Raw genomic sequence first — 15,000 nt, 5'->3', positions numbered from 1 at the left:
CATCAACTTACAAAGTTTTATGATCATAGGCCTTAAAATGTCCAAATTATGCCTCTAAAATGCTTTGAAATCAAATGCCTGCAAAGTTCAAAAAGTAGGTCACTGTGACCTACTTTTTAATACATATGTTTTATGGCCCCAAGATGCATCATCTTACACGATTTCATGATTCTAAACCTCTCAGTATTTGAATTAATGACCTTAATTGTTTTGAAAAACATTAGCCATAAAATTCAAAAAGTAGGTCAAAGTGACCTACTTTTAAGTTGACATACTCCGAGGACCCAAGATACATCAACTGACAAAGTTTGATGATCATAGGCCTTAAATTGTTCAAAATATGAATTTAAATCATTTTAAAAAAGAATGGCCACAAAATTTAAAAAGTAGGTCACCGTGACCTACTTTTGAGTCAACGTGATATGAGGTCCTTAGATGCATCAACTGAAAAGATTTGATGATTCTAGTCCTTACAGTAAGCAAAATATCAACATTTTAATAAAATGTAATTTTTGGTTAACTTTGAAGTGACCTTGAGACCACGCCCTTTGCCCCAGGGTGATGCCTTGAACAATTTTATTCTACAACATATCCTCATCCTTTTATGTAAGTTTGGTGATATCTGCCCAGTGGTTCTTGAGAAGAAGATTTTTTAGCAACCAGTATTTTTGTTTCTATTTTCATGTAATTCAATTTGAAATCATGTCAAAATTAACCCCGATACCTATATTCAAATTAATATCATTTTAAAGGTCAAGAAGATATGAAAAACTGTTTTCTGAGAGACTGTAGGCAATATTGATACATTTTCTTTCTCTGAGAAGGAAAAAACACCCATATTTATATCTGACTTCCTTCATTTCTCATTGAAAATAACAGTTTAAAGTATCTTTTTTCATTGAGTTTATCTAAAAATTATGCCCCAATACACCTAATTTTGCCAAGCTATATTTGTAAAGGATCGTTGAAAGAACTTGTTTCTCAAATTTGAGAAATCTGAAGGCACCTTTCATTTACTAGATCTTGACCTTAAGGGTCACATCCCTGTTTTAGTATAAAAGGGAGCCCTTGGGCCAAGGATACCCTGTGACAAATTTTATAATAATTGGCCAAGGGGTTCTTGAGTTATGGCCCATATTCTAAAAAGTTTACACACGCCTCACAAATGGCCATAGCATTAGCTCTTTGAGCCTTTGGCTCAGAAGAGCTAGAAATGGTACATATTCATTCTACAAAGTTTAAATCTAAAATTATTGAATAATTTTAAAGATCATCTCCATAAAAAAAGTATACAGACAGATAGACAGGGTAATTCTGGTAAACAGGTATACTCCCCAAATGTGGTGTGAAAAAAATAATCACCGACTTCAATTTGTTTTTGATCATAGTTCATGCATAGTTGGACAAATATCAAGATTCATTAATATTACATAATCAACATACAATTAATGCATGGTTTTCAGTGGACATTTCATACATGATAAGGGAAAAATTACTTAATTTCCATTTAATTAAAGGATTGTAAATATTTGTTTTGAGTTAAACAGCACAGTATTTGTTTTGAGCTGAACAGCATCTGCTTTGCACTCTAGATACAATATAACAATTAAATGTGCTAATTAATAAATCATATTTGTGAATTTATAAATAATTCATCAATAATTGAAACTAGATTTCATGCTTATGCTTGTTTGTTTGCTAAACATTGCTGATGAGTCACGTCTGTTTCAAATGTTGCACAATTCAGATAGAAGCTGTTGTTTATAGTATTTCAGATTTGTCAGTGTTTTTTTTTTTTTTTGTTTTTTGTTGTTTTTTTTTAAATTCAAATATGAACACAACATCTGATATCATTTAAAATTCAACATCTAAAATTGAGGGTTATAATAATCAGAATTGCAGTTAATTTTGGTCCTACATCTGATTAAATTATATATAATAATATTTTTCATGATTAGGCCTTCTTTTAAAAATTGTGTGTTTGCCCTCTCCCAACCAACAAGCTAAAAATGGCCTGACTCAAAACTTCTTTAACCTCCAGGAAATGATAATTTTTTCCCTGAATATTCTTATACTGTAAACATGTATACTGGAAGTTTTCTGAAAAAAAATTCCCACCTTCTTACCGACCCAATTTTTTAAACTTCAAGTAGGGAGAGGGCAAACAAACATCATTTTAAAGATGGCCCTATTGATCATATAACCTGCAAGAATGTAAGAGATCACAGCTGATTACAATTAAGGATTACCATATATCTTGGTGTTGTTTTCCCTTTAATGACTAAAGAATCAGTTAATGTGTGACCTACCTGTATCTGTCACTTCTGAGACATAGTAGTTCTTCGGATCATCTGATATGTGGAATGTTTTCAGCGATGCTTCCTGTACCAGAAAAAAAACTTAGCATAATTTTTTGCCTAAAAAGAACAAAATATATGACTATTTTAGCCCTCGTTCAACCATTCTTGAGAAAAAATCTTCATTTTTGTTGATGGTATAGTAAACATTTTATGGAAGTAAATGTTTTGGCCAATTGAAAATGTCAGGAAAATATATGTAAACTGTAATAGAAGTTGATAATCTCTGTGATGTGTAGGACTGCTAAAATGAGTAGAACAATAATCTAGCTTCCTAAGATCAACATTTACAACATTACTGGGATGCTAACATATATACCACTGCAAATACTTAGACCAAACTCAATGATATATTATCTCAATGAGGTAGTCATTTTCAAGGCAGCTAAAAAATGGAGCTGTATATAATTAATATCAGTCAAAAATCTTTGGTAACAATGTTGATAAAGAAGTTACTGACATGAAAAATCCACACATTGTCAGTATCAGATTACAGTATCTAATATAGCATAATTGGCATTAATTTGATGGATGTCTTTAGCATCTTATTAAACCTCAGGAATGACTGTCCTTGATCAATTCTGCATTTTCTCTTTTAACAACTAGAGGACATCCATGTCGTTATAACCTCACAGTAACTGTTTATATACATGATTCTTTCTTAACCACATAAACTCACCAGTATACTTTGAAAAGAAGCATTCTTTGGAACAGATACTGTCCGATACCGCTTCTCCTTTAAAGAATTGTCCCCGTCATACACATGGAAAACTTCCACTGAAACACAGTACATTACATCAGTTAGGGACAATCTCTAATTTTGCTATTACAGCACATTCAAAGGAAGCTTACTATACCATACATATCTACATATGTATTTATGCCTATTCATAGTCAATAGCAGCCTGTCATTTGTTCTTACAATGGAATAAAGTTATCTTCTTTTGGGTTGTTACATACCTTTCCCTCAAGATCCATCAAATGAACATAGTTTGATGGTTCTAGGCATCAGAATATGCAAGTTATGATCCAGACATGATTTGAATACTGTATGTGTACTTATAAAAGCAGGCTTCATATTTAACGGCTTTGGCGCAGACAACGATGCGCTAATTCATGAATACTGCTAAGAAATCATTTATAAATACAATATACGGCACGGACATGTATAGCGCTAATTCATGATTTCGCTAACAACTCCATACCCACTGATTGTGCTAAATTTTGAATACACAAATATATGTACACGTACAGTATATAAAGTAATAAAATTCCATAAATAAGGCCAGAGTGCCCCCCCCCCCCCCACTCCCTCCAATCAACTGATCATGTTTGATGGGCCCAAACCTCATAGAGTGCAATATACCATATCAGTGTATTTCTAGTGAGACACAAATTTAGCAATTTACCCTTACATTTTTAGTGATTATACCTAGAAAGATGACTATTACCACTGAAAAGGAATAAATTGTTAGCAATATTCAACTTTAGCAATCTCAAAACTTTTAACATTTTTAACAATTTTCGTTTTTCTGAAGAAGCAAAAAGAAATTCAAAAGAAGAGGAAATTATTTTTAGCAATGGACATATGTCTTCTTAGTCACCATTTTGTTTTTTTAGTAAGCACGCGTGTGAACAAAATTTCATGTTGCGTCATGGATCCCCATATTAATGACCATTAACTTTTAAAGTTGGCGCCTTAAAAAAAAAATTGCCTGGTGACTAAATATTTGCATTGGCGACTAAATTTTTTTGATAAGGTGCCAGCTGGCCCCTAAATTTCATCAGAGGTCACTTAGAGGCCTGCCTATAGATAGCACACTTCACAACAGAATCTTGTACAGTTGGCTCAAGAGATAAAAAAGGTTGTTTGGGGCAGCTGGAAACAAGATTGTACCAGTGTTAATTTTTTTTAATCCAGATTGATTTCACTGTTCCCTCCTTCTGTGAAAATAAAACTGCAGCAAAACTAAAGCCTGAAATTGTGACTTGACCCTACTCACAATCAGGGTCTTTATCCTTATCCTTGTACTCCTTCTCACGAGGGGATTTTCTTTCACGATCCTCCTCATCATTTTTGGAATCTCCACTGGATGGACAGTCATCAAAAACTGGTTTTACTGTAAACATACAAACAACACTGCAGATTTTCACCTAAAAATTCTTCTTCTTTAAACTAGAAGATATATATTTCTAAGTTTAAACTCATGTAAATCTACTGTGTGACACTCAATTCCAAATCAATTCAAACATTCTTAACATTTTAATAGGTCAAGATAAATTAATTGAGCACTCTATTTGCATAAATTTTCCCCACTTAACTAAATAACAGTGATCACTGTTCAGCAATACTTTGTTGTCTTTCAACATTTTTCTTGGGGCTAAATGTCATGTACCCTAGCCTATGTTGAAAATGATATAGATAAGCTCAATATTTACACCTTTATATTCTATATTTTTTCTCAATGTCCAAACAAATTTTTGATTTAGTGTATAGAAGGTCTTCAAGAAGCAAATTCAAAGAATTGCGGTCCCCTTCTTTTGGTGTCTTAATGGGTGGGATGCAACTATTTATAGCATATTGTAATTGTCTAGTCTGTGTGTCTTGTCTTGTTTGTCCATCATACAAAAAAGATTTAAATTTTTGAATTAATAAAACTTACAGCCAAGATTAAAGTTTCTTAAAACTGCATCAAACTTCAAGATTAAGGTCACGAAGTCAAATATCATAATACAACACAAAAGGTCTTGTCTGACACAAGTACCCGGGTAATGCATATTTGAAAAAAAAATATGAAAGCCCTGTTTCTTCTGGAGCAAAAGTTATGGCCAAAGTTAAAATTTCTGATAAAAAAGTCAAACTTCTAGGTAAAGGCCATGAAGTCAAACAGAGGTAATTAGAGATTTTTCTTACAGAAAAGTTAAAAACTTAAATCATTAACACAACTTACAAATGTTTGTATAACATATCTTTTAGTGAAGCCCTGCTACTTTTTAAAAGATTGATTTTAATTTTGTTAAACTCTAATGTGGCCACCCTACCTCCTGTGCTTTGAACAAACTTGAATCTGCACTTCTCAAGGTGCTTGTGCATTATATGACTTATCAAGCAGGGCTTAATATCTACTGCATCCAGGTTCGGTAAAAGGACCCTGTCCCAATAGAAAATTGACCCTTTTTTCCAAAAATTCAGATAAAAATTCCCAAATGACAAGCAAATTTATTTTTCAGTACTTTTATAAATAAACGATTTGAATTTTGAGATTATAATGATTCATAAAGATGTAAATAGGGAATAAGTCAACAATCTAACTCTTTAATCAACATTTCTACATAGTAAAAGTCTTAACATTATCAAATTTTGTCACATTTTTGATTTGAATTCCCAATTAAAAAGATATGGGGCCCTGTACCAAATAGAGTCAATTGAGCCTCATCATAGCCTTGCTGTTCTTGGAAAGATTATAAAGATTTTTTCGCCCAAATATTCCCATGTTAAATTTTATTCTCTATTGTGGCCCCATCCTAGTCCTGGAAGCCAATATGATTTAAACAAACTTGAATGAGCTAAAAATAAAAAAAATAATATATACTTGCACATTGATGGCAGTGGTAAAATCACAGCCTCTCCAAGTTATGACTTATGTGTGTTGCGTGTATTAAGTTTAATATTCTGCTGATTTCTTACTTTCTCTTGACTCATTTCAACATTTAATCAACTCCAGATAAAAAAACAAAAAATAAACATAATAGAAATGTCTCCAATGTTCTAAGCTAGAAGAAAAGCACACCTTCTTTATTGATTTTTTTTTTCAAACAGATGGTCTCAATCAATACACCTCAAATAAATTAAGAATTGTGTCATATTTTTATTTCTGAGCCATTAAATAACCATTCTCAACCAGAATTAACATCAACAGATAAATGAAATTAAAAAAAAAATACTTCTTATCTTAAAATGTATCAAAAATTGATCTTACTAAGATAGGTATCCGACTCCTCAGAAGTCCCATTTCGACTGCCCTTTTTGGGTTTCGTTTTCTGGGATTTATCTATTTTCTCAGATTCTGGAAAGAAATACATTTATCCTTATAGTTACAGTCATTCAAACATACTCTTGAATCAACTTTATAGATCATCATCTGAAATGATAAAGTGAAATTAATCAGAAGTTTATGTGAACATATGATTACTTAACCGCCTGTAGATTTAATGGCACACTACTTAAATATAAAACAATGATTTTTTGCTAAAATTCTTGATGAGCAGAAAGTCTACAGTTTTAAGTCTACTCAGACTTAAAAATTTTAAAAAATATATCCACATTATACAAGGGAAATTTACTCGTTTTGCAAGGATGGGTTCCAACTTCGAATTCAGAATATAACAGCATCTACTACTGTAAACATGCATATTTAAGTATCTTATTGTTTGAATGAATAACAGAACAATATGTGTGCAAGTTATATCAGCCAGAAAACTAAATTGTTAATGTTGAATAAAATCTATAAATACATCAGTCCATGGTGGAATATTTCTGGAAAGATTTCTTCTTGCATACTTAGTTTAAATTACCTGAACACATAAATTTTCACATTTATTTCATTACTTTCTGTAAAATATAATTAGGTCCTTCAGATAAGATTAGAAAGATATATGTACAGGTGACTCCTGGTGGCTCAAACATTTATCTCTTGGAATTCTTACTCTGATCTCTCAAACAAGTCTCCAGTCTGATTTTTTTCTCTTATATAACTAGTAGGTAAATTTACTTTTGATTTCTTGAACTCTCAATCTCTTGAAACCCTTGATGGGATTTATCAAAACCAAAATGCAGTTCTGTAATGCATATTCTATTGTAATTTACCCTCAATTACTCAACATGGCTTTGTGTACCCAAGGCTGGCCCCATCAACACCTTTACCTGACAATTAATGAAATGGCTCCAGGCATAGACAGGGGACACGCCCCAGATGTTAATACAGAGACCCATACTTATCAACTAATTATCACCTGCACTTAAAAAATTGTGCAATTCAAAAATGCAATGAAAGTTAAATATTAAAAGACCAGACACTAATTTTGTTGCATGTTGCGAGAGCACGTGACCGTAGCTATTAACTTCTTCTCACAGTTATGTGTAAATACAACACATTCGAATGAATATCATATATGCCACAATTTATATAAATATTTATGCCAATGACAATTCATCTTTTAAATACTTATGAAATAGTATTTAATTAATTATATAATGATGTTTGTAAAAAAATACATAAACATGGTTAAATGGAATTCCAATGCCATTTTCTTGGGAGTAATAAAGTAACAAGATGTCCTCTTACACTAATTGATAAATAAAAATACCCATTTATTTTAATTTATTTATAGCCAAACCTATATATTTACATAACAAGAGGCCCAAGGGCCTTTAAGTTCTTCACCTGAGTATAATACAACAATTTAGAGGATCCATCAGTATAAAATAAACTGATAGACGAAGCTTTGTTGCCCAAAAGCAAGAAAAAAGGATGATCAGAATTAACGAAATAATTAGTCTAGTACAGTAACAACTCTAATCTTTTCCACATTTATCACTATCACCATGCAGACTATAAACAAATAGGGCTGTGCAATAATATCGATATTATGATATATTGTGATTCATTTACAAAAAATATCGAATTGCGATACGGTTTTCCAGTACCGATATACCGGCAAAATGCTTGGGCTTTAGGTTTATAAAGTAAAATATGAAATTTAAGATGTCAGAAATGTTTTCAATCGTACCAAATAGTACCATACGGTAGAGGTTACTGTTGTTTGGCTGCATTTCGTTGCCAAACTGTAATGAAATCAACTACAACTTTTTTGTTGTAAGATATTTATTAAAGTTTTTATACACTCTGCTTACAAATGGAGGTTAATAAAACAAGAAAAGAGCATTTAACTGTTATTAAAAATATTGCAATACATATCGCAATACAGTTCCAAATATCGCAATATATCGCAATACGAAAATCCCCACCGATACCCAGCCCTATAAACAAACTATTAGTGCTATTGGCCTCTCTTGGTCCTGAGTGACTCAGGTAACCTAAATATGCAAAGCAATGTCATTGTTTAAGTACATGTGCACAATTTCAACACTGTTGTGGATGAGAATAAATTACTTTTGGTTTTACTAATTAAAAACCAATCAAATTACCAAAACAATTCCACACTCTTGAAACATCAAACTCATGATCTCTCAGAGTTTTTCTATGGTACATAGAACTTCAAAGTACCGAGTCACCTGTAATTCTTAGAAACCAATAACATTTGTGACCCTTCTCTCTGAAGTTTGTAGCAGAAAATTTGTCAGATGTTCTCCCTCTTTGCCCTTCTTTCACAGAACTTGATACAGAAACACTTCTTACGAAAAACTAAGACAACATTCTTAATTTGAACATTATGATTTTGGAAAGAGTTGTTCAGAAAAAAAAATTAGCACAGATACACAAAGTAATAACTATGAAGCTTTTTTTTATAATGTATCTCAACAGTAAAATAGTTGACAACATTAAGATTGAACCTTCAGGGGTCCTGACATTGATTCCCAGGATCTTGTCCATGCTGATGTTTATTCTTGGAACAGTCAAACAGCTGGGAGGCAGCATGATTTCCCTTAAACTTCCAAAGTTACACTCTGCTGGAAGAAGTCTGTAGCAACTGGCATGGGACTGGAATCATATAATAACATTTACAATACAAAGTAAAACAAGTCTTATGCCCTGTTCACATGGAGATTTTAATTCGCATTAAATTAATGCGAAGTAAAATGAAACTAATGCGAATTGAATTGCGTTCACATGACAGCTAATGCGAAGTTAATTAACGAGAATTATAATTTTATTTCTACAAACAAGGCTATTCAGTGAGGCTACTATGACGTCATTTACAAATCACATCATATTGTGCAGAGCAGATATACATTTGACATAATGTCATAGTGTCTGTCCACATTTTAGTGATTAACATAATTTTCCTTCGTTTTCCACTCAAAAATAGCACAAGTATCTATATTTGACCATCGACATGTGGCCTGTGACTTAATTCTGCCCTTACGCATGCATCAAAATTTAATTCGAATTAGCTTCGCTTAGCGTTCACACGGAGCTAATGCGAAGTAATTTAATGCGCAGTAAACTAATTCGAATTAAACCAATTCGCATTAATTTCTCCGTGTGAATATGGATCAAATTTAATTCACAGTAACTTACGTTTGAATTAAACTCTCCGAGTGAACAGGGCATTAAATAATCTAGAATGTTCTTTTAGTACACTGAAACATTAATCAAATTCAAAGGTCATAATCTGCATAACTTCAGAATGCTTGCATAATAATATTATTAATTATGGCCTTACTGTTCTTGAGTAGAAGGTTTTTTTTTTTTTTAAAATTTTCCCTATCAATCCCCATGTAACGTTCTGATCTCCTATTATGGCTCCACTCTACCCTTTTTGCATGATTTGTACAAAACTTAATGTGCATGATAATGCTTGCACATTAATATGGCTAATCATTGCTCTCTTGTTATTAAGGACATTCTAATCCCCCCTCTATATTTTCTGATACAAAACTATGATCCTCTGTCATGGCCCAACCTTATCACCAATGCCATAATATGAACAAACTTGAATCTGCACTTTATGAGAATGCTTGCATACTATTAAGACTAATCATGGAACTGCTTTTCTTTAGGTATTTTTCTCATATATTCCCATGTAAATTTTGTTATTGTGGCCCATGATCCCCAGGATCATGACTTAATTGAACTACCTGGGGATTCGTGCTTGTTTTGAATCTAAGGGCAGATCACTCTAGTTGCATAAAAATACCATGAAATTAGAACTCTGTTTTGAACATATTTTATTGATTAAATCAAAAGGATTGGAAACAAGTTCTAAAATGACTTAGTAGTTCCTCTCCTTGTACTCTTTAGTGTGCAATGTAGAGAGGATCCTTAATATGACTACTGGTAATAATGCCCTGCTGTTCTTGAAAAAATTTTTTTTGAAATAATCTGGTGTAAGACTTTGATCCTCTATTATGTCCCCACCCTAACTTTGAAGGTCATGATTTGAACAACGAATGATGTGCTACATGTACAATGACTCCTGGTAGATTGAAAAAAAAAATCTAAATTTCAAACTAATTTTTACACATACTTAATCCTTGGTGTTTACCCTCATGGAATGCCACTTTTACCAAAGATATATATATCTGTTTCGGGGGGGGGGGGGGGGGGGGGGGGGGGGGGTTACACTGTTTTCATCCAATTTCCAGTGTTTTTGGCCCCGCCTTACTTATGAACCCCTTAAAATACAGAATTGCAACTACCCTAGGTACATTTTCCTTCTTTGGATTGGTCACTCTATTTTATCAAAATCTATCTATATATGAAAGGAGAAACTTGTAATTCACTGCACTCATATGGTGTGATTAATACATTTGAAAGTCCAACTACCCCTTCCCATTATAAAGCAGGGCATGAATGTGCTAAATGGGGTGCCAAATTGACTTACAGACAAACCAATCAGAAAAATGAATTGAATTGCATCATGGGTTAAGAACTATGAATTTATGCTTGGAATTTCCAAATCTTAGCGAGTCACATTTATTTTTTATTCATGATTTCACAGATTAAATACAATTTGTACATCATTGTCTATTTCTATTCTCATATTTACAAACATTTTTATCAACTTGATAAAATTCTAGTTTTCTCCACGCCCTTGTATATATATGGCAATTTGTGGACAATTGCCTGAGTTCTCATGCTGAACTATAAGTGAATGCAAATTCTATGTGCATTCCCTGGCCAATGATAATAGAATAGATGTGTCCACACATTTTCTCAGATATGAAAGGCTTTTGTTGGCCAGTCTGATTTGTAATAAGAGGTGTTGTGGTGCAAGGTTCTGCTCATACTACCATTCAAGAGTCACATGTTTGTAGTAAACATGTCAGGAGAACAGCACATTTTACCATTCATTCATCAGATTGGACAATTTTACTCAGAACACACTTCTGTGAGGAATAATAACAACCATATAAGGTATATTCTTCAGACATGCATATCCCTCAATTGTGCTAAGACCCACCCATTCTTTTAATCTTTACTCATAAAGGTTCACAATTTGGGATCGTTTTTTAAATTATCAGAATCATGGTAGATTTATTAACAAGAGGCCCATGGGCCACATCGCTCACCTGAGTAACTTTGGCCATGCTGTTCATTACCAGACTCCCCCCTTGTAATACCTATTGTGGCCCCCTCCTCCCCCCAGGGGCCATGATTTGAACAATTTAGAATCTACACTACCCCAGGATGCTTCCACATAAGTTTCAGCTTTTCTGGTCCTGTGGTTCTTGAGAAGAAGATTTTTAAAGATTTTTCCTATATATTTCAATGTAAAACTTGGATTCCCTATTGTGGCCCCGCCCTACCCCCGGGGGTCATGATTTTTACAATTTAAAATCTACACTACCCCAGGATGCTTCCACATAAGTTTCAGCTTTTCTGGCCCAGTGGTTCTTGAGAGGAAGATTTTAAAAGATTTTTGCTATATATATTTGAATGTAAAACTTGGATTCCCTATTGTGGCCCTGCCCTACCACCAGGGGTCATGATTTGAACAATTTAGAATCTACACTACCCCAGGATGCTTCCACATAAGTTTCAGCTTTTCTGGCCCAGTGGTTCTTGAGAAGAAGATTTTTAAAGATTTTTCCTATATATTTCAATGTAAAACTTGGATTCCCTATTGTGGCCCCGCCCTACCCCCGGGGGGTCATGATTTGAACAATTTAGAATCTAAACTACCCCAGGATGCTTCCATATAAGTTTCAGTATTTCTGGCCCAGTGGTTCTTGAGAAGATTTTTTAAGATTTTTCTTATATATTTCAATGTAAAACTTGGATTCCCTACTGTGGCCCCGACCTACCCCCCGGGGTCATGATTTGAATAATTTAGAATCTACCCTACCCCAGGGTACTTCCATATAAGTTTCAGTTTTTCTGGCCCAGTGGTTCTTGAGAAGAAGATTTTTAAAGATTTTTCCTATATATTTCAATGTAAAACTTGGATTCCCTATTGTGGCCCCGCCCTACCCCCGGGGGTCATGATTTGAACAATTTAGAATCTACACTACCCCAGGATGCTTCCACATAAGTTTCAGCTTTTCTGGCCCAGTGGTTCTTGAGAAGAAGATTTTTAAAGATTTTTCCTATATATTTCAATGTAAAACTTGGATTCCCTATTATGGCCCCGCCTTACCCCCGGGGGTCATGATTTTTACAATTTAGAATCTACACTATCCCAGGATGCTTCCACATAAGTTTCAGCTTTTCTGGCCCAGTGGTTCTTGAGAAGAAGATTTTTAAAGATTTTTCCTATATATTTCAATGTAAAACATTGATTCCACATTGTGGCCCCGCCCTACCCCCAGGGGTCATGATTTGAACAATTTAGAATCTACACTACCCCAGGATGCTTCCATATAAGTTTCTGCTTTACTGGCCCTGTGGTTCTTGAGAAGAAGATTTTTTAATGACCCCACCCTATTTTTGTCTTCTCTTGATTATCTCCCCTTGTGAGTGGACTTGGCCCTTCATTTTAACAATTTAAATTCCCTTTTACCCAAGGATGCTTTGTACCAAGTTTGGTCAAAATTGGCCCAGTGGTTCTTGAGTAGAAGTCAAAAATGTGAAAAGTTTACAGACGGACGGACAGACAGACGGACAGACAGACGGACAGACGGACGGACGGACGACGGACAAAATGTGATCAGAAAAGCTCACTTGAGCCTTCGGCTCAGGTGAGCTAAAAAGGGCTGCAGACAATAGTTATGGGAATGCAATCATTAAGTCTACACTCATTAAAGAAGCTTTCAACACTCACCTGAGTAACTATGACCCCTCTTGTTCTTCAGCAGCATATTTTTTTCCTATATATTTCTATGTAAAACTTTGATCACTCTTTGTTGCCCCACCCTACTCCTGGGGGTCATTGATTTGAACAAACTTGAATCTTCACTACCTGATGATGCTTCCATATAAATATGACTAATCATAGCTCTGCTGTTCTTAAGAAGAAGATTTCTAAAAGTTTTTCCTATGTATTCCTATGTAATAATTTGATTGCCCATTGTAACCCTATCCTACCAGCATGGGTCATGATTTGAACAAACTTGAATTTTCACTACCTGATGTGCTTCCATATCAATATGACTAAACATGGCTTTGCTGTTCGAAGAAGAAAATTTTTAAAGATTTTTTCCTATATATTCCTATGTAAAAATTTGATCCCCCATTGTGGCCCCATCCTACCCCCAAGGGTCATCATTTGAACAAACTTGAATCTGCACTATGTAAAGAACATATCCTATAAGTTTCATCTTTTTTGGCCCAGTGGTTCTTGAGAAGATTTTTAAAACATGCCACCAAATTTTCAGTATTTCTGAATTATCTCCCCTTAAATGAGGGCATGGCCCTTCATTTGAACAAACTTAAATCCCCTTTACCCAAGGATGCTTTGTGGTTCCAGAGAAGAAGTCGAAAATGTGAAAAGTTTACAGACGGATGGACAGACGGACTAAAATATGATCAGAAAAGCTCACTTGATCTTTCAGCTCAGGTGAGCTAAAAATGACACTGCATTTACATTATGTGGTCAACTTAGCCCTACCCCGGAGCCTGAACCCAACAGCCAGGGGTAATGAATTTAAATATTTAGTTAGAGGGCTTGTTGCTTATCATAATCATGAGAACAGTCTGTCTGCTAACACATACTGCACAGGATTCACTCACTGGAGACTACTGACTCAAATTTCTATTCTGATTAGCTCAATTTTCTAGGATTGAGTATTTCATTAGACACTAGTTTTCAAAATGAAAATGTGCAAATGTTTAGAGTTGATTTTTCTCTCTCTCTCTCTAATTGTTCTTTTTTACTTTGAGGGAGTTCACTGCTTTCCTTATTGCAATTATCATGTTTTCCTTAGAAGTTTGACATATCATATGATACAATCACAGGCAGAATTATTGAAACAGGGCATTTGTGTACTTGAACGAGTCCTCAAACAAGATAAAATATTAATACACTTACACTTCAAGTGATGTACAAAACAACTACGACACTGTCCATACAATTTAGAATTTATATACCATATCAAAATATATTAACATTTGTTTTAGTCTGTTCTTTAGCCCACTAAAAGTATTTTGACTGTACATACCGTGACACCACACCACTCACACCGCATGCCAGCCATGCATTCAGATGACCAGCAGGTCTTTTTGCAGGCCACACATTTGGAGTTTGCTGGCAAGTTTCCCTCCCTCCAATGGTGGTATTGCACAATATTTTGTTGCTGTAATAAAAAGAGGGTACAATATTCTTATTCAGGGACAAATCTAGGCCATATTTACTAAGTATTATAAAATCACATATTTTTGTGGGGTTAAATTTTCGTGGTTTGAGAAAAAAACAAGAGGCCCATGGGCCACATCGCTCACCTGAGTAACTTTGGCCATGCTGTTCATTACCAGACTCCCCCCTTGTAATACCTATTGTGGCCTCACCCTCCCCCCAGGGG

General features: G+C 34.2%; 1 protein-coding gene across 1 annotated transcript in view; it reads right to left on the bottom strand.

Annotated features, from left to right (window-relative positions):
* The window catches only part of LOC133190007 (diacylglycerol kinase theta-like), a 53,740-nt gene that overhangs the window by 24,228 nt on the left and 14,512 nt on the right, over positions 1-15,000 (bottom strand). Inside the window, exons 4-9 of the mRNA XM_061325483.1 lie at positions 14,641-14,775; positions 8,932-9,079; positions 6,338-6,424; positions 4,361-4,477; positions 3,037-3,134; positions 2,310-2,382 (exon numbers count right to left, since the gene is read on the bottom strand). Coding sequence (XP_061181467.1) covers positions 2,310-2,382; positions 3,037-3,134; positions 4,361-4,477; positions 6,338-6,424; positions 8,932-9,079; positions 14,641-14,775 — 658 coding nt within the window. The remainder of the gene's footprint in view (positions 1-2,309; positions 2,383-3,036; positions 3,135-4,360; positions 4,478-6,337; positions 6,425-8,931; positions 9,080-14,640; positions 14,776-15,000) is intronic.

Source organism: Saccostrea echinata, unplaced genomic scaffold, assembly GCF_033153115.1.
Source record: "Saccostrea echinata isolate AGI-Se365-2 ecotype Australia unplaced genomic scaffold, CSIRO_AGI_Sech_v1 ptg000020l, whole genome shotgun sequence".
Lineage (NCBI taxonomy): Eukaryota > Metazoa > Mollusca > Bivalvia > Ostreida > Ostreidae > Saccostrea > Saccostrea echinata.
This window is presented reverse-complemented; position numbering and strand designations above follow the sequence as displayed.